The 21,052-nt window shown below is 42.2% G+C and overlaps 1 protein-coding gene across 1 annotated transcript in view; it reads right to left on the minus strand.

Annotated features, from left to right (window-relative positions):
* The window catches only part of FBXO36 (F-box protein 36), an 85,137-nt gene extending 64,307 nt beyond the window's left edge, over positions 1-20,830 (minus strand). Inside the window, exon 1 of the mRNA XM_029933655.1 lies at positions 20,372-20,830. Within this exon, the coding sequence (XP_029789515.1) occupies positions 20,372-20,467 (96 nt within the window). The 5' untranslated portion in view covers positions 20,468-20,830. The remainder of the gene's footprint in view (positions 1-20,371) is intronic.
* Positions 20,831-21,052: the final 222 nt, after the last annotated feature.

Genomic DNA, 21,052 nt, shown 5'->3' on the forward strand with positions numbered 1-21,052 from the left:
TTAGGTCCCAAAGGACTTAACTAACATTTAAGTCAGGAAAGGTAAAGGCAAGAAGGAAAAGCGATAAAGGGACAGAACATGGTATACGGTGGAGTGGCAGAGAGCACGATTTTCTGTGCTCTAGGGAGTCCCAAGCTGTGCCAGGATGGGGTGGTGCTGGTGGTGAGGATCTACCCCTTTCTACCCGATTTTTTTTCCAAGCAGCCAGCTGGAGAGCCCCCACATACCAACTCACCCTTAAGGAAATTTCCTGGAAGTCTTGAATGCTTAGCTTCAAGGTCTAAGCTACCAGGGAGGTGGGACCCGCAGTCTTTAGCTAGGCAGCACTAAGCCAAACCACAAGTTGGGTTCTTTTCTAAAGGGCCAGAATTGGGGCGCCTTGATGGCTCAGTGAGTTAAGTGTCTGACTTCAGTTCAGGTCATGATCTCACGATTGTGGGTTTGAGACCTGCATTGGGCTCTGTGCTCACAGCTCAGAGCCTGGAACCTACTTATGATTCTGTCTCCCTCTCTCCCTGCCCCTCCCCCACTCATGCTCTATTTCTCTCTGTATCAATAATAAATAAACATAAAAAAAAATAAAGGGTGAGAGTGGCTGTGGAGAGGCAACATGCCATCTCAGCCACATCCCCAGAGCCAGCTCTGTGCTGTGTCTAACAAGCCCCTCCTCTGTGCCACCATATCCACCTCTGGTCATGTCCCTTCTGCTCCTCTTGCCCAGTAGCTTCTGTATGGTTCAGAATGTCCACTTTCTTTTTTTTAAATTTATTTTTGAGAGACAAAGAGAGACAGCGTGAGCAGGGGAGGGCCAGAGAGAGGGAGGTACAGAATCTGAAGCAGGCTCCAGGCTCTGAGCTGTCAGCACAGAGCCCGACACGGGGCTCAAGCCCACAAATTGTGAGATCATGGACTGAGCCACCCAGGCGCCCCTCAGAATGATCACTTTAAACTTCCTCTTCACTTTTCTATTTCAGTTCGCTGCAGCTAATTGGCTGTATCACTTTAAGTTCTTGTCCAAATTTTCAAAAGGATTACCTTTTGATGCTACGCTACACAAATCATAAAACTGCTGGTCAACCAGTGGATTCAATGGCCCAAAGACAGGTGTCTATCTTGGTCTAATTAACTGGCAAAGAGAGGGACACAGAGACTGTAGAATCCAGATGGTAACTTACCTCAGACGGGATTTAGCCAATGTATGCAATGAGTGACCATTCAGACAACTATGTTTTCCTACTGGCATATTCAGGTGAATCAAATAGGTAGGTAGCAAATATCCTTACATATTGTATTAATTTCCCATGACTGTTTTAACAGAACCACAAACTGGGTGGCTTAAAACAAGAGAAACTTATTGTCTCACAGTTCTGGAGGCTGGAAGCCTGAAATCATGGTGTTGGCAGAGCCCTGCTCTCTCTGCACCCTGTTTTGCCTTTTTCATCTTCTGTGTTTTGTTGACAAGCTTTGGTCATCACATGACCTTCTGTGTATGTCTTTACATGGTTGTCTTCTTAAAGACACCGGTCATACTGGAGCAGTGTCCACCCTACTCCAGTATGACCTCATCTTAACTAATACTATCTGAAACAATCCTTTTTCTACATCAGATTACTATCTGAGGTAACAGGGGTTAGGACTTCAACATCTCTTTTGCGGAGATTCAACCATAACACTTACATACCTATTCGGGTTGTACAGCCAATGGCTCCACAAATCAGACATCTAAGCATTACAGCAGACTTGCTACCAAATGGACAAGCCTTACTCAAAAGGCATAGGACACAGCAGTGAGTACTAAGATAAGGATGTGTAGGGGCACCTAGGTGGCTCAGTCCGGTTACGCGTCTGACTTTTGATCCTGGCTCAGGTCATGATCTCATCGTTTGTGGGATCAAGTCCCATGTTGGGCTCTGTGCCTGCTTGCTTTCTCTCTGCCCCTCTCCCCCTTCCCCCACGCATCCACTCTTTCCCTCTAAATAAATAAATAATGTTTGATTGTTTTAGAGAGAGAGTGAGTGGGGCAGAGGGGCAGAGGAAGAAGAGAATCTTAAGCTGGTTCCACACTCAGCCTGGAGTGCAGAGCCCGATGTGAGGTTTGATCTCATGACCTTGAGGTCATGACCTAAGCTGAAACCAAGAGTCAACTCAACTGACTGAGCCACCCAGGTGCCCCTAAATAAACTTCAAAAACAAAAAGATGTGTTTCCTAAGTCTTTCTAGATTCATCAAATGTTTTTAGTTATAATGGTAGTCTTGCTGTTACTAACCTCCCTCCAAAAAAAGGTAAAAAGAAAGTAAATATTCCAAGACAGTATTGAGGAATAATTTTTATTTGACTTAAAAAAAATTTAAAGATTTTTTAAAACTTATTTTTGAGAGAGATTGTGAGTAGGGTAGGGGCAGAGAGAGAGAGAGAGAGATTGTGAGTGGGGTAAGGACAGAGAGAGAGAGAGAGAGAGAGAGAGAGAGAGAGAGAGAGAGAGAGGCACAGAATCTGAAGCAGGCTCCAGGCTTTGAGCTGTAGCACAGAGCCTGATGTGGGGCTTGAACCCATGAACTGTGAGATCATGACCTGAATCAAAGTTGGATACTTAACTGACTGAGCCATCCAGGAGTCCTTGATTTATTTTTATATTCTTTAGTCACTGCTGGAATAAAATGTATTAATTCTGAAAAATAAATTTTATACAGTAGGCAAAATACAAAAGTACTAAAAATGCAGCTGACTGCTCTTAGTTCCATTAGAGGGTCTTATGTGGAGTGGGTGTAAATGCCAAGATGGCTGCTGTCTCCAAGGGAGAGAGAACCTTGCGTAACTGCAGGAAGCAGTGACCATGTGGAAGACAGTAATGGAGGAGCCAGTGGGACGGAGTTTGTCATAAAAGGATGTGAATGTGTAAATAACTTTTTCCTGTTGAATGCCAACCTCTCCCTTTAAAAACAAATGCCAAAGAGACATTTTAATAGTTTTAGAGAAGAGAAAGACTCCTCCCGGAACTACAGGAATGTGCCAGAAAACTAACGTAAGGTAGGAAGGAAATTGAGTCAAGAATTTGTATACATAAAGTCCTTAAAACGTTATTATGAAGTAGAAAGTATTATCTACATCTTTTGTTTTTTTCTTCTTTCAGAAGAAAGTGAGACCATTTTAGGAGTCTGACTGCCTGTCTCTCTTCCAATCTCACAGACGCTTTCTCCCTCTCCCTGGTGTGGTCTACGCAGCTGGGGCCAGAGTCACAGTTCTGTACTGTGGCTGCATTCATGCCATTCTCTTCTGCAAAAAGTCTTGCTTCATCCCTATCACCTAGAAGAGGAGTTTCCAAACCTTTTCATAGCAGAAACCTTTTATTAAAAAACATTTTGTACAGATTTGATTTATATCTATTTATGTGGATCTATATAAATTTATGTTTATCTACTGAAAAAAAGGAGTATGGTATAATGATAGTTCTTTGTTTTTTTAAGTCTATTTAGTTTGAGCTAGAGTGTGCATGTGTGGGGGGGGAGGGGGAGAGAGAGAGAGAGAGAGAGAGAGAGAGAGAGAGAGAGAGAGAGAGAGAGAGAATCCTAAGCAGGTTCTGTGCTACAGTGCAGGGCTAGATCTCATGACTGTGAAATCATGACCTGAGCTGAATCCAAGAGTCGGATGTTTAACCAACTGAGCCACACAGGTGCCCCGCAAGTAAGTTCTTTTTAAATTTAGATTAATAATGTTATCAAGTTAAAAAGAACAAAGTATTCTCCTAAAAACAGCTCTTTGAAATTGGACAGTGAAATAGAGATGAAGATGATTAGTGTCAGCAAGAGTAGTCACTTAATTTCTGCATTTGACGATAAAATAAAAAGAAAATCCTGATCCATGCAGACAACTGTAAATCTATTCTCCACATTCTATCCTGGTGATCTTTTAAACATGCAAACCTGATTAACATATTTCATCAACTCATTAAAATGCCATCAACTGTAAATTGCATCATTATTTCACGTACAGTTCAAAGAAAAAAAAGGCTACATAAATGTTGATTTGGGAGATATTAAGATGTAGAAACAAGTGTGTCTCACATCATTGGAATGTGGTATGCCAGCCGTCATCCTCTTAAAAATCAGTTCTGGTTCTCTGAGAATCACGACACTCCTGATGGTCACCACTCTGCATGGCTTCACCGCTCCGCTCTCCGCATTCCAGCTGCACTGGCCTTCTTCCCATTCACCCAGTCTTCCAGGCGGCAGATGAAGCTTCACTTCCTCTGGAGAGCCTTTCTTGACCTCCCTGACCAGGCCACATTCTTGTGCATTTAGGTGTCTGTCCTTGACAGCACTTACCATGGTTGACATTTTCTTTGGTTCCCATCTTAGTCTGGCTTACGTGTTTATATGATTAGTATCTAGCTCCATGAGGGTAGAGAACATGAACTTCTGTTCCCCCTTAGTGCTGGGAACAGCAAACAGCAGCAGCCAGTGCACAGAAAGCACTCAAACTTTTGTCGAATAAATGAATTATAGAAAATTAAAAAATTCATGTTGCTGATTTTCGGATACCCTTCAATTCAAAGGATACAGAAGATCCATAAATGTGAGCAGTGAGAATTTTGTTTCAGAGGTGAATCATTAACAGTATCTGCCAAATTCTTGTCTCCTCCTCACAGGTACCAAATTTAGACAAAAATCATTGAAAATGACTTACTATCTGCTCTGTACCTGAGTGTTATTATCACCAGGTGGTCAGTGTGTTTTTGTGAATGCTCAGTTCCAAGGTTCTGTGCTGAGCTGGTAAGGCTGAGCTGCTACCTGCCTTGTATAGGCATGAATCCAGAGGGCTGGTCAGAGCTCAACCTCTTGAAACAATGGCACATTTGTAAGAAATTCTACTGTGTTCACAGCGATGATAGATGCTTTCCTCTGGCCCACACCAAAACATGTTCATCTAGATTTTGGAAGCATGAGTTAAGGCATTGAAATTTGGTATATAAAATATTCGAGGGTGTAGGTGTTTCTTTTGTATAACAGGTTTTAAATTGGTGAAAAATATTCTTAAAGAGGTTATTTGAATAAAGTGCTTGTGCAATGTCAGAGGTACATTTATTTGCAAAACCAAAGGGTAATCTGAAAACCACTGACTGGCTGTATCAAGTCTTCTTCTTTTTTTAAGATTTTATTTTTTTAAGTAATCTCTACACCCTACATGGGACTTGAAATCATAGCCCAGAGAACAAGAGTCATAGGCTCTACACACTGAGCCAGCCAGCCTGGGCTGTATCAAGTCTTAATGCTTGATTTGTCAGGAACTTCCTGATCTGTCCCCTGGCTGCGGCTCAGTGGTCCTGGCACCCGCTTCACACCGCCTGCAATAATACAATACTTAGAACTCACCCCAGAACAAGCTCTGTGCTCACACATCTTTGGCACCAAGGTCCATCCCTAGTTTTTCTGTCTTGGTATCAGCTCACATCTAGTCTTCAGGAGTCTTCCCTGATGTGCTGACGTCTCAGGATTCCCTCCAATTCCCTCACCAGGCAGCTCAGATCTCTGCTGTACGTGACCTTGCTGTCGTCTGTAGGTCTCCCCACTAGACTGTAAGCTTCCTGAGGGTAAGGAACTCATCTTTGCACTGTTGGCATGTTCAGGACTTGGGGTGCAGCAAACACTGAAAGAAGCCCTTTCAGAACTTTGCCAACCTGGATAGTTTCAATTGTTTGCCGGTAGAAAAATTTCTATCTTGTGGTTTTATTTTTTTAATTTTTTGAAAAGTAGGCTCCATGCCCAACGTGGGGCTCGAACTCACAACCTTGAGATCAAGAGGTGCATGCTCAAGCCAGGACCCCCTCTCTGTGGTTTTAAATTGTATTTCTTTGATCACTAGTAAGCCTAAGCATCTTTTCATGTTTAGTTGTGTATTTCTTCAGGTAACTAACTCTTTCTTCATGTTCTTTGCCCATTTTTCTGTGATGTTATTTATATTATTAATTTGCAGATTTTTTTTTTTTTGCCTTGACACTTGTTAAGTGTCAATAGTCAAGTTTGACTATTTTGAAAGCTCTCCCACGTAGGAAGTTCCATATCTTTTCTTAGTCATTGATCCCACTGAGCCAGCTCTTCCCTAGGTTTAACCTAAGCCCCACACATGGCAGTGGGGGCTCATTCCTCTCATTTTGAGCCCTGCTGAGTAAATGGAGAATAGCTGATTATCATCAGTTATGATGAAATCATTCTTTAAAAAAAAGCACTATTAAATAATCATATAATTATTTTAACCTATATGCATAGATCCCATTTCCCAATTATCTTCCTCTTTACTATAAAACTGTAAGTCTTCTGCATTCGTTAGAATCCAGGGCTTAGAAATGGGGCCCAGGGACTGGCTAGTGGCAAGCGTAACTGGAAGATGAACTTATGGTTGCTGATTTCTGCACTTCTATTCCTGCCTCTCATTATGGTGCCTTCCTCTCTTGCACGGTTACTTTCTTATTTCAGTGCTTGCTAATCACTCCTAAAATATTCATCAGCCAGACTGAGGAAGATTACAGAGCAAGGATTCCTTTTTAGTCATTATTGTTCTGCCCCAAGTACTTGACACTCTTAATCACAATTCTGGGGATCTTACCATTTGTCCACATTGGTAAAGCATCTACATTAATAATGCTGATCCCAGCCTCTAATACCTAAACCATTTTGGCAAATGGGATTAAAGCAAATGTAATGGGTTTGTCTTTTTTTCTTTTTAAAAAAATGCTTATTTTGAGAGAGAGAGAAAGAAAGAAAGAGAGAAAGAGCAGAGGAGGGGCTGAGAGAAAGGGAAAGAGAAAATCTCAAGTGGGCTCCGTGCTGACAGAAAGGGGATACAGATCTCGATCTCACGAGAGAGCAAGGCGATACAGGTCTGTGAGATCACGACCTGAGCCCAAATCATGAGCTTAGGTTACTGGCCACTTGTCCTACTCCCCCCCCCCCCCCTCCCCGCATTCTCCAAATCAGCATGTATTTTCATATCTATGCTCTGAGGTTGGTCCTCTGGCCAGTGAGCCTTTATAGGATGCTTGTAATCGGATTCCCTAATAAATGGGTGTTTCCTATAGAATATACTTTTAAACATGTTAAAGTCAAAAATAGACTGCATCAAGTCTTCCAAATCCCCCTTTCAAGGTTATAATGAAGGAATCTTACAAGGTTGTTTTTTTTTTTTACTTCATGAGTATTCACTTATCTGTTTAAAAACAAAAAACCAAAACCAACTTTAATTCAGGTCACTCTTTAACTTCAGAAAATTATTCTGCTAGAGTTGTCCTAACAGAGTACTCCACACCGGATGGCTTAAACATAAATTTATTTTCTCATAGCTCTGGAAGGTAGAACCCAAGGTGTTGGCAGGGTTGGCTTCTTCTGAAGACTTTCTCCTTGGGTTGTAAATGGCTAGTTCCTCCCTGTGTCTTCACACGGTCTCCTGTCTGTTCATGTTGTGTTCTAATCTCTTCTTATAAAGACACCAGCCATATTGGATTAGAACCCACTCCAATGACCGTCCTCTGTTTTTTTTTAAGACTAGATTGAGAAAAGCTAAGGCACAAACATAGTCTTTAGAAATAGCAATGTTAATGTGGTCATGAAGGCAGAAGGCAAGCAGCACCTGAGTTACCATAAACCTAGAAGAAACCAAGTAAGAAGAATCCATGGGCTATAACAAAGGGAAGCATTTCAAGAAAAGGCTGACCAACAGCCTGAAATGCCAAATAGGCTAAGGTCATAAGATATCCTTTAGATGTAACAATTCTAGTGTTACTGAGTAACATACCAGGAGTAAGAGGGAGGTAGGAGCTGTCTTAAGGAATAAATGAGAGAAAAGGTGATAGAGGCAGTGAGTACATTGCGAAGGAAAAGAAGAGATGAGAGAGAGAGAAAACGGATGTGGGTATGCCTGGGTGGCTCAGTAGGTTAAGCTAAGCATCGAACTCTTGATTTTGAATCAGGTCATGATCCCAGGGGTGTGGGATTGAACTCCAGGCTGGGATCTGCACTGAGCATGGAGCCTGCTCTTTCTCTCTCTCTTTCTAAATAAAAGGAATGTGAGGTCAAGGATGTGATTTTTTTATTCTGAAGTAGCAACTTGAAGGGAAAGAGTAACTCAAGAGTAATTTATTGCATATTAATCTCTGAATCATTCTGAGTCATTCATAGTTTTCGTTGAAAATTTTTTCTTTATTTTGTTTTAAATGGAAACCAAGCTGAGATGTAGCTGTGGTATTTAGAAAAAGCCTAAGTAAGGCTGGCCAAAGGTTATTCTCTGCTTGGTCATAATGTATGAATCCCAGGCAATTCATTTACAGCTCTTTAAATCCCAGTTCTCATCTATATAATAATGGTACCCATTTTGTAAGCCTGTTTCAAGGATTAAATTCCTCACCTGTTAAAAGCACTCACTGATATTTAATTTTATTAAAATGATTAGGTTTGTTATTAAGAGGTGGCTTTAGAGGGATCAAATGAATTATATTTGGTTGGCTGTGGATTTTAAGATGGTTCTTAGGTGAATAATTGTTCACTGAGACCTGTAGGAACAAAAAAAAACCAAACATCTTTTAAAAAAGTATTTTTATTTATTTTGAGAGAGGGCAAGCACAAACGCAGGGGAGGGGCAGAAAAGAGAGACAGAATCTCAAGCAGGCTGTGCACCATTATCTAAGAGCCCGATGTGGGGTTTGAACTCATGAACTGGGAGATCATGGCTTGAGCCAAGATCAACAGTCAGATGTTTAACCAACTGTGCCACCCAGGCGCCTCTTTTTTCTTTATAAAATTTTTAAAAAGTTTATTTATTTATTTATTTATTCATTTGAGATACATAGAGAGACCAAACTGATCTTTTACTTAAGTAAGCAGGGAATCTATTTCAATGTTAAATCATAACTTCTAAAAACGTTTATTTTGAGATAGTACATGAACATGCAAGTAGAGGAGGAGCAGATATATAGTTTGCAAATGTTCTCACTTGTTCAGTATATTGCCTTTTCGTTTTGTTGATGGCTTCCTTTGTTTGCTACGCTGAACTTAAGTTTTTATTTATTTACTTAGAGAGAGAGAGAGAGAGAGAGAGAGAGAGAGAGAGAAATAAGTTGGGGAAGGGCAGAGAGAGGGGGGAGAAAATAGTCCAAGCAAGTTCCGTGCGGACAGTGTGGACTGCAGTGCAGGGCTTGAACCCATGAACTGTGAGATCATGACCGAGCCGAAATCAAGAGTGAGATGCCTAACAGACTGAAGTCACCCAGGTGCCCCTGCTTCGCCGAAGCTTTAAGTTTGACGTGGTCCCACTTGTTTACATTTTTGCTTTTGTTGCTTTTGCTTTGGGTATCGGATTTAAAAAATCATCCCTAAGACTTACGTCGGCTTAGCCTATGTTTTCTTCCAGGACTTTATGATGTCGAGTCTTATATTCAAGTCTTTAGTCCATTTTGGGTTTGTATATGGTATGAGATAGTGATCTATTTTCACTCTTTTGCACATGTCTGTCCAATTTTCCCAACCTCATGTATTGAGGAAACTGTCCTTTTTCCAGTGTGTATTTTTGGCTCCTTTATCATAGATCAGTCGACCATATAGGTGTGGGTTATTTCTGGGCTCTCTATTCTGGTCCGTTGATCTGTAGGTCTATTTTTGTGCCAATCCCATGTTGTTTTTAAGTTTTTCTTTAAAGGTTAAAATATTTCTTTTAAGGTTTATGTATTTTGAGGAAGAGTGAAAGAGTGCAAGCTGGGGAGAGGGGCAGAGAGAGGGAGAGAGAGAATCCCAAGCAGGCTTTGCACCGTCAGCACGGAGCCTGATGCAGAGCTTGAACTCACAGAAATGCAAGATCAGGATCCGAACCAAACCCACGACACAGCAGCTTAAGTGACCAGGCACCCTGGGACTGTTTTCTTAATTTTTCTGATAGTTCTTTATTAATTAATGTATAGAAAAGCAACAGACTTTTGTGTCTGGATTTTGTATCCTGCAACTTTCCTGAATTTGTTTACTAGTTCTAACAGTTTTATGACGGAATCTTCAGGGTTTCCTGTCATCTACAGATAGGGACAGTTTTATTTATTGCTTTACAATCTGGAACTTTTTTTCCCCTGCCTAATTGCTCCATAGGATTTCCAACACTATGTATGTTGAATAAAAGTGGTGAGTGGGCATCCTTGTCTTGTGATCTTAGAATTAAAACCTTCAGTTATCACCGCTGAGTATGATGTTAGCTATGGCCTTGTCATACGGCAGACGGCCTTACTATTTTGAGGTATGTTCCGTTTACTGCTTTGCGGAGAGCCTTCATTTCCATCGCAAATGCAAGTTGTTTGTACAATTAATAATCTTTGGAAACTGAGTATATTAACCCTGTGCCGGCTGAATATGTGGCCGACTTTTTCTTCCAGGCAATTTATTCGTTTTAAGTATGATTCATGAAACAAAACTTTATTTTTTATTTATTAAAACTTAAAATTGTTTTAAGTTACCTGTACACCCAGTGTGGGCTCAAACATACAATCCTGAAATCAAGATTCATGTGCTCTACTGTGTGAGCCAGGCAGGTGCCCACAAAACTTTATTTTAAATGTACTTGATCTGCCATTCTTTTCTTTTCTGGCTTCCAGATTCAGAGTCTCGTGTAGACCCTACCTCCAGATTCAAATAATATTCTCCCTTTTTTTGTTACAGTACTTTCCTAGTGTACGTTTGTGTGTGTAACAGCTTTTCAGTCCACGTAAGATATTATTTAATGGTTCTTTATTTCCCCACTCATTTCAAATGTTAAGTGGGAATTTTATTTTTTGTTTGTTTATTTTGAGAGAGAAAGAAAGCAAGAACCTCACTCAGGGGAGGGGCAGAGAGAGAATCCCTAGTGGGTGCCACACTGTGAGGGCAGAGCTCAATGGGTGGGGGAGGGGCGGTGGTGATCCCGTAGCACTGTGAGATCATGACCTGATCTGAAATTTAGAGTCAGACACTAAGTGGACCGAGCTACCCAGGCTCAAATGTTAAGAGGGCATTTTCTTTTCTTTTTTTAATGTTTGTTTATTTTTGAGTGCATGTGTGTGTGCGCGCAAGAGAGAGAAAGAGAGAAAGAGTGAGAGAGAGTGAGTGAGAGAGAGGGAGCAGAGGGAGAAGCGGGACACAGAATCTGAAGCAGGCTGCAGGCTCTGAGCTGTCAGCACAGAGCCCAGTGCAGGGCTCAAACCCACAAAGGTGCGATTATGACCTGAACCAAAGTCAGACGCTTAGCCAACCGAGCCACCCAGGCACCCCTAAGTAGGCACTTTAGGTAAGATGCAGAGGAGGGGAAACTCTGGATGTGAGGATCTGACAGGAAGTGACCCGAGTGACTGGGGCCAAATGCACAGTGACAGCATGAAAAAATGATGGCTGTTCTTTAAGGAACGGTGAGCATGGTGATCCTGAGGCAGGCACTTTACAATAAGCCAAACAATAACTTAGAGAAAAACAGCAACCCTTGAATTTTAGTATAAAACTAAAAGTCCTTTTTTATTTTTTGTAACATAAGACATTATGCATTCAAAATAGAAACTTTCAGCAAACTTGAAATAAAAGGAAACATCTTAAATGTGATTTGAAAAAAACCTACAGTACACATCATACTTTATGGCAAAATGCGGAAAGCCTTCCCCAGAGGCCTAAGAACAAGACAAGAATGCCTGGCGTCATCCTCTCTCTTCAACATTTTAGTGGCAGGCTTAGCCAATGTCATAAGGTAAGGTCAAGAAGATATAAGGATCAGAAAGGAAGAAATATGTCACTATTTACAGAGAATGTGTCAGAAAGTCTAAAAGGTTATGATTTGTTAAAATTAATAAGATCACAAGATAAAAGGGAATTTACTAGAAGAAAAAATTAATTGTTTTGCTTATTAAAATTTTTAAAAATGTTTTTATATTTTAGAGAGAAAGAGAGAGGGAGAAAACAAGTGGGGGAGGGGCAGAGAGAGAGGGAGACACAGACTCTGAAGCAGGCTCTCAGGATCTGAGTTGTCAGCATAGAACCTGACCCGGGGTTCGAAGTGGTGAACTGTGAGATCATGACCTGAGCTGAAGTCGATGCTTAACCGACTGAGCTACCCAGGCACTCCCCAAGCCCACTGTTTTTATTACTAGCTACAAATAGAAAATACAATTTTAAGAAGCAATATAACTTACAATAAAATAGGCAAACACCTCCTAGAAATCTAACAAAATATATGTAAGATTTCCATACTGTAAGAAATTATTGACCCAAATGAAAGAACACCTAAAAAAAAAAAATCTAGAAAAAAGGATACACTGTATTTGTTGATTGGAAACTTGGTATCATAAAGATGTCAATTCACCACAAATGCAGCTATCTACGTACTGCAATCCCAATCAACACCCCAATAGATACTTGGGACACGTAAGCTGATTGTAAAAACAAAAAATGAAAATAAAACAGGAGGTGAGTGAAGAGTTACTATAATCCTTTTACGGAAAAGGAGAAATTTGGTTGGTCTGGCATCGGAAGAAAACAATACTTAAACATTTCTTCCGTGGTCGCTGCTCTGTGCCCGGCACACTGGTAGGTATTTTGCAGTCAAGATTCCCCAGAACCTCACTTCCTGAGATGCTCAGAGGAAAAAGGGGCCCAGAGTCTCAAGCCTATCAGAGAGGCTCCCTGGCACAGTCTCCTCTTCAGACAGGCAGGGTGGACAGCAGGATTTTAAAGGCTCTGACAAATTCCAGAGAAGAGAAGCAAACAGGCTGTGTTTACCCCAGGATTTTCTGATCTTATCTGATCACACAACCTCTCTCTGAAAAACACTGGCCTGGAGTACTTTGTATGTACATACCTATATATCTGGTTTTTACTGTATCTGTGAAAGGTTCATTTCACAGATGAAGAAATGGAACCTCAGGCAGGTGAAGACTTCTATCAGGTCACACAGCTACGAATACAGAATCTTCACAGCAAATCTAGTTTTTCTTAAAAAAAAAAAAAGCCTAGTGCTTTTTCCTGGGTGAAATACTACTTTCATGCAAAGCAGCGTTTTAGAAATGGAATGAACCTTCGTGATCTCTTGGACTAGTCATCTTACGATGCTGATGAGGCAACTGGGGCCCAGACAAATGAAGTGCCTTGCCCCAGGTCAAGAGCTCGCAGGCTAGCAGGAGGAATAAAAGAATCCATGACTCAGTGACTCCCAATTAAGTGCTCTACTGGTCCATATAATTAGGAGACAAATCTGTGTCAGTGTAGGGTGAGACCAAATTACTGCCCAGAATGTGTAGGTGCTCACAGGTGCTGAATGATTTACCTGAGAAGATATGACCCTGGCGCTCTGTCAGGCCAGCATGGAATTTGGAAATGAGGGTTTAGGAGTCGCTTGGCAACTGGCTTATAACATGGTAAGGCGCTGAATACTGTGATTTTTTAAGAATTTAATCGCCTCATTTGTATTATTTTATCCCCCTCTCTCCAAAAGTGCCACATGTCACTTTGAAAAATTAAAGGGAATTTCAATTCCTGATGAAAAGCCACTTTACTAGTTGAATTGGGTACATCCCGGAGTGTCATGGGCTGGAATCATTTTTCTGAAGTGCGTCAGGTCTGAGGAATGGCAGGCCAACGCGGGAGGCGTCACACATGCCCAAGCCTGTGGGGCAGGGCAGGGTGCTCACTGCAGGTGCAGGTCAGCGCGGGTCAGGAGGAGGGAAACCCCAAACACGCCGGGGGCGGGCCTTGGAAGTGCAGGGTGCAGGAGGGGTGAAGAAGGGAAAAGCCTGTATTTAAGAGTGGAGGGAAGAGCGAGGGCCCCCGAAAGAGGGGGAATAAGTCAAATCAACGGTAAATAACAGGGAAGAGGAAAATAAGCTAAGACAAGCATTTTGAGGACTTTTGGACTTTAAGAGGGATGGCAGGGGCGCCTGGGTGGCTCAGCTGGTTAAAGGTCGGACTTGGGCTCAGGTCACAACCTCAAGGTTCGTGGGTTTGAGCCCAGCGTCACGCTCTGTGCTTACAGCTGGGAGCCTGGAGCCTGCTTCGGATTCTGTCTCCCTTTACTGCCCCTCCTCAGCTCACGCACTCTCTCTCTCTCAAAAATAAAATAAACATTAAAAAATAAAAAACCCAGCAGTTCTGTGTGGAGACATTTTGGCTGTGGCTGGTGGCCATTGAGCAGAATGGGTGCAATAGCGTGATGACAAGAGATAATGGCATGACGTCAGTCCATCAGTGGGAGACGTTCCCTAAGGGACCAGGAAGGAGTAACAGAAGCAGAAGGGGATAGGGGATGCACGTGTACTCCCCTCTGCTTTATCTTCTCCATGTATGTGATTCTTGGGGAGCTCACGTGGGAAGCAGGGCTAGAGTAAGGCATGATCAGGGGTTCCTGGGTCCTTTGGAAAGTGCCATATGATAACAAGTTGACTGCACCCCATCCTACTTCCAAAATGTGCTACCTGGTGTCCAGTTAATATACTTCTATTTATTTAAAAAGGTTTTATTTTTAAGTAATCTCTCTACCCAACATGGGGCTCGAATCCACAACCCTGAGATCAAGACTGAGCTCCACCGACTGAGCCAGCCTGGTGCCCCTAGTTAAAATATAATTTTAGATTACTTGAGAAGTTCTGTTCTTTAAGCTTTATGAGGTGAGGGCATATAAATCTATTCAGGGGGACCACCTCTGCCTTATTTACTTCTCTGTATCTCCTTTTTAGCTCAATATTACTGTGCCATCCCCGACAAAGCAAGAGGACGATGTTGTACTTTCTCAGAAGTAATTATCACCTACATTAAAAAACTAAAAACAAAAGCAAAAACTGTACAATTAGAAGTTTCTAGACTTTAAAATTTCCTAAGTAGCCATTAACCCATTTGCATCCTTTAAACCTGTTGAATTGGCATCTCTCCTGTCAGCAGAATCTGGTGACACACTTATTAATGCTGCTCATTATTTAAGGTAGGAGGCGGTGCAAAGGCGGTCCTGCTGTAGCAGGTGGACTGATGTACAGAGCAGGAAGTGTTATCCACTTCCATTTTCATTTTTCATTTTTACTGCTTTTCTCTGATTATAAAAATAAATGCTCATTGTACAAAAACTCGGATCTTTCAAAAATACATAATGCAGGGGTGCCTGGCTGGCTCACAGTTGGCTGAGAATCCAACTTCAGCTCAGGTCATGATCTCACAGTTCATGAGTTCGAGCCCCGCATTGGGCTCTGTGCTGACAGCTCAGAGCCTGGAGCCTGCTTCGGATTCTGGGTCTCCCTCGCTCTCTGCCCCTCCCCCGTTTGTGCTTGTCTTTCCCTCTCTCAAAAATTAAAAAAAAAAAACATTAAAAAATACATAATGCAGAAAATGAAAGCAATCCCTAATTCCATCCCTCAGAGAGATGCACTTCAGCTATTTCCTACAACATTTATTTGAACACCATAAACATTTATTTAAAACAAAATAAAACTGTGGTGGTGGTTTCTTCAAATGGGATCATAATATGTTTAACTCTGCAACTTGCTTTTCTTGCTTAAGATTTGGTCTATTAAAGAGATCTGGCATGTTGTATTCTATGGTATGAATGATTCACAGTTTAACCAAATTTCCACTAATGGAAAAATGTTTTTACAATTATTTCATTCTGGTGAGATCCTAGTACTTATGTGAAAGCATTTTTGCATAGAAAATCCTAGAAATGAATTTGCAGGGTCAAAGGGTGTATGTATTAACAATTTTATTAGGCTGTACTTGAATCTTCTATCTTTAAAATTGCTGTGTAGTTTGAAGTGGTACTGGCAGGATTCTTTGTTGCTAAGTCTAAACATCAGTCATCAAGTCTAGGTTTTTTTTTTTATTAGTTAATTTATTTTGAGAGAGCCTGAGTGACAGAGGGAGAGAGAGAGAGAGAGAGAGAGAGAGAGAGAGAGAGGGAGGGAGGGAGAGAATGAATGAATCCCAAGCAGGCTCCATGCTGAGATGGGGCTCAATGCCATGACCACAAGATCATGACCTGAGCTGAAACCAAGAGGCTGAAGCTTAACCAACTGAGCCACTCAGGGCATTCCCACCAAGTCTAGCTTTTTTTTTTTTTTTTTTTTGAGACACAAAGTAAACAGGAGAGGAGCAGAGAGAGAGGGAGACCCAGAATCCAAAGCAGGTTCCAGGCTCTAAGCTGTCAGCACAGAGCCCCATGTGGGGCTCGAACCCACGGACTGTGAGATCATGACCTGAGCTGAAGTCAGATGCTCAATCGACTGAGCCACCCAGGCACCCCATTAGTAGTATATATATTTTCTTATGTTGGTTTCTAACTCTTTGAAAACTAGTAGATTACTAGTAAGTTAGAGCTGGAAAGAACCTTTAATTCATTTAGGCAAGGGATATTCCATACTTCACTTCTAAGAAAATCTTAAATTGAGACCCTTTCCTTAATTGTAATCAGCGAGGTGGCATTTCCTAATAGGGATGCAAAATATAAGATTTCTGCCTTCAAAGAATTCATCTTTCGGTCCACCACTATGTATTAAGCACCTTTCAAAGTTTGTTTCAAGAGAGAGAATCCCAAGCAACCTAGGTGCTGAGCACAGGGCATGAACTGTGAGATCAAGACCTGAGCCAAAATCAAGAGTCTGATGTTTAACTGACTGAGCCACCCTGGTGCCCAAGCACCTTTTATGTGCCAGGTACTGTTCTAAAAGTTGGGGAAACATCACTGAGTCAAACAAAACTCCCTCCTCGCTGGAGCATATAATCTAGGTGGGAGAATACAGTTAGTGATTTGATTTATATAAACACTGAAACAGTATTTTTTAAGAACAGAGGAAGTTCAATGCCAAGTTAATGAACAGCACAAATGCTTTAAAATCTGAGTCCAGGGACACCAGGGTGGGTCAGTCGGTTGAGCGACTGTCTTCAACTCAGTTCATGATCTTGAGGTTCATGGTTTCGAGCCCCTTGTCAGGCTCTGTGCCAACAGCTCAGAGCCTGGAGCTGCTTCAGATTCTGTGTCTCCCTCGCTCTTTGCCTCTCTCCCTCTCTCTCTCAAAAATAATAAACATCAAAAAATTTTTTTAAGTAAGAGGAAGCAAAAATCACTTTAGGAGGCTACTATTATCAGTATTTTACTGTTGAAATTCTATCTTCTTCATTCTCTTGAAATGGAAGTATTGCTTAAGATGGTCATAACTAGTGGCTTAGGTTTAATGTGACAAATTCTGGAAAACTGCTGGAAACAGTACTATCTGCTAAGTAGCTGAGAACTGGCAGATACTGGCCTCTTGCACCCGTTAGATGGTTGTCCCTGGAGCACCAACATGTGACAGTCACCCCAGCAAATGAAAAGAGGAAGAATTGCAGAGCCTGGAGCCTGCTTCGGGTTCTGTGTCTCCCCCTCTCTCTGCCCCTACCCCGCGCATGCTCGGTCTCTCTCTCTCTCTCTCTCTCTCTCTGAAAAATAAACAAACATTAACAAAATTAAAAAAAAAAGAAAATACAGATACTACTAAAACTAGAGTGAAAATAATGGGGTAAATCTTTGATTTAGAAAGCACTGCATTGATTTTTCTAAGCGTATAGATCATCATAAAGATCAAGTTTGAGGGGTGCCTGGTGGTTCAGTTAGTTAAGTGACTGACTACAGCACAGAGCCTGCTTGGGATTCTCTCTCTCCCTTTCTCTCTGCCCCTCCCCAACCTGCATACACTGCTAGCACTCTCTATCAAAATAAATAAATAAACATTAAAAAAAAAAGGTTGAATTTGAGAAGCCTTATTGACCACAGGTTCTGTGAGTTCCTTTCTTGGGAAAAAACCCAAAATATCATGGTATCAAGTTGTTAACTGGGAACACCCCTATAAGCATAAAAAAATATATTTAATGTTACTGTATAAGCAAGAAGTAAAGAAAATATCTATGGACAACATTTATTTTCTGTGCTATACCAACCGTGGTATTACTCTAATGAGAGAGATGCCTGTGGTCAAATCTAATGTCAAATGTGCAGTCATTTGAATTTAAAGTCCATAAAAATAAAAGCAGTGAAAAATAATAAAAAAGAGAATCGGAGGGAAAGAAAGATCTATCTAAACCTGGGGCATATTTTGAAGAATATACAATATTTTTGAAAATTAAGTAAGAACGAGAAAAGAAAATTTTTAGAAAGTCACTCCAGAAAAAGTCCACCTTATAAAACACATTTTAATTCTAGTCTTTTAGTCCTTATTTATGTCAGACTCCCTCTTAGTGGATGTTTGGTTTCCTGTGCTGAGATTTAGAAAAATTACCTGTGGTTAGAAAATAGCATATTCTCGGGCGCTTGGGTGGCTCAGTCAGTTGAGCCTCTGGCTTCGGCTCAGATCATGATCTAGCGGTTCGTGGGTTTAAGCCCCGTGTCAGGCTCTGTGCTGACAGCTCAGAGCCTGGAACCTGGCTTAAGATTCTGTGTCTCCCTCTCTCTCTGACCCTCCCCTGCTCACACTGTCTCTCTCTCTCTCTCTCTCAAAAATAAATACATAAAAAAAAAAACAAAAAAAAAAGAAAATAGTATATTCTCAAGATGGGTGACTGAAAAGACTATTTTTTGGCTTACTATTTTTTACAACAAATTTTACTTTAAAAAAAGAGTGAGTTAATCAGATTCAAGATTAACTCTCACTGGTAGAACTACAGTGGATATAGTCCATCTGCTTAAAAAAGAAAATGGATCAGCTTGAAAAGGATTTTTTATAGAAGCAACTGATAAGAAGAATAGGGCCTGAAATAAAAGACAGTTTTGATCTGTAAAAAAAAAAAAAAAAAGGAAAAAAGAAAGAAAAAATTAAGAATACTTGTGCGGGGAGGGGGAATTTCGTAAAACACAGGCGTGTACCCAAGTTAGACTACAGAACAAAGTCTGAACGTGAACAAGGGAAGCATTCCTGGGGAAATACAACTGGGGAGCACTCTTAATGGTTAATTTACTAAAATAAAAAAGTTCACAAATACTCGTTTTTTTAGGCTTACATTAGACACTTGTAACACCCAGATCTTTAAGAAAAAGAAAATCTCAAAAAAAATTTTAAAAGACAAATTACAGAAAAGACTTGTAAACATTTTAACTTACATGAGGTAAATGAAAATAGAAAACGAAGTATGAATATGGTAAGATGTTATTGCTTTCAATCACTAATGTTACGAAGTAAGAAACGGTTAGGATTATACCTCTTAAATGGAAGACAGTCCTAAAATGTGCAAAAAAGTGATTTAGCGCTTTTAAGAAATTCTAATTAAATGTGTAAAAACCCCCCACCAAAATGTTCAATCAAATATGATAGGCTATCACCCTTTTATTATTGATACTATACTTGCAATATTTATCCCAGTCAAAAATAAAATATATATCATTTTTACTTTAAAAGATGCTTTTGAAGTATAAAAAAGCATTCTCTACCTACCTAATGGCTCACGGGAAAGCTGATGCAATATTCAAATATCTACACCAAAACACATATATACAAAGTTCTAAATTTCATTTTATAGAAATACCATCTATTAAAGTACAAAGTGCGTTATCTCAGTGACAGGCTTAAGCTCAGCCAGGAATCAGAAAACGTGTTCCGAGTGGAGGCCCAGTTCAACGCGATCATTTCATGGGCACAATAAATCATCCAAAAGCCCACCTTAAATAGCTAAAGTAGTCATAAAAATAGGCTGACGGTTACTTCACTCCAGCGATAACAGAATCCTCGGCCTTATTGTTGTGGAACAGATGTCATTATGGGTGGGGCTGACGCGCTGAGCAGCTGAAACATTTTTGTACCACCCCCCGCACACTTTCAATGGGATAGAAGGGGCTCCAAAAAGGTAAGGGAAAAGCTCTCAACGATCAGTTCCTACTAGAAATCAGGAAGTTTTGATGTGGTCGTGGTACCCGTAAAGACCACAATGAGATTTTAAAAATCCCCCACGATTAACTCCTACCCTGGAAAAGAGATCTTCTCTGTCTCCCCTCCCCTGCCGGCTCCTCCTTGGGACACTTGGCTGAGTCTTTCTTTCTCTCCTTCCCACGCTGAGGTGAGGCGGCACGCAAGCCGGGGACGCCTGTTTTTCTCTTCGCGCGGAGGGAACTCTGCGGGTAGGCACCCTCGGTGGCAGGAAGGGAGCGGGCGGCGACGTGGGGGAGGCAAGAAAGCTCGCCAGGGACGAGCCGGCCTTGGGCAGGGCAAAGACGCGGACTACGGAGGAGCCGGCCGAGAAGGCCGAGGTGACGAGGGAAATCTCCCGGCTCGGCGCTGGGGCCGGACGCTTCCGGCGGGCCACGGTAGCTCGCGGCCTAGCAGGGCTCGCGTTCCGCGCTCCACCGGGGCGGCAGGGTTCTTAGAGAGGATAAACCGCGCCTCACACTTGCCTGGGACCGGGTGACCAATAACTGGTAATAGTCTTTGCTCGGCGCTGGGCCTTGTCCTACAATTTCGAACAGAGTCTCCGGCAGCCACGACGCCATCTTGGGACGCCACCGCCGTCGCTAAGACAACCAGGAAGGGGCGGGGCTTGACTGGGGTCATGGGGCCAAAGCCCTACTTTAAATCGAACCCTGCTTTTGAGCTAGCGCGGGGGTTTCTATCTTCGGGTTATCACCCCCTCTCCCAGGAGTCAGAGGGAACATTGATCCGTGAAATTTCTCCCCTCAGGTCCCCGGTGACCCGAAGGGGAATTAGTTCCTGCTGCCACCGAGGGGAGGGGGTGACCCCGGCGGAGGGATACCAAGCGGAGTCTCACATTCCCCTTCCTGGTCCCTCGAAGGGATCGGGAGGAGATCTCAGGCCGCTGGGAGAGTCACGCCGGGCGGTGGGGGAGGGAGGGGCGATGTGATGGGCTGCGAGTAGGCAGTGGGGCCTTACCCGCGGACTAGCCCGTCAGCCGGAGGCGGCGGGCAAAGTAGTTCCCGGAGGGTGTTGGACCGGGCGGGGAGGGAGGCGGCGCGGGCGGAGGCGCACGCCGGCCGCGGTGCTGCGGCTCAGCTGATAATTGAAGGGACCCGAGGAGCCGCCGCCGCCGCCGCCGCCGCTGGGGGGGGGGGGGGGGAGCG

This window comes from Suricata suricatta, chromosome 3 (assembly GCF_006229205.1).
Source record: "Suricata suricatta isolate VVHF042 chromosome 3, meerkat_22Aug2017_6uvM2_HiC, whole genome shotgun sequence".
NCBI lineage: Eukaryota > Metazoa > Chordata > Mammalia > Carnivora > Herpestidae > Suricata > Suricata suricatta.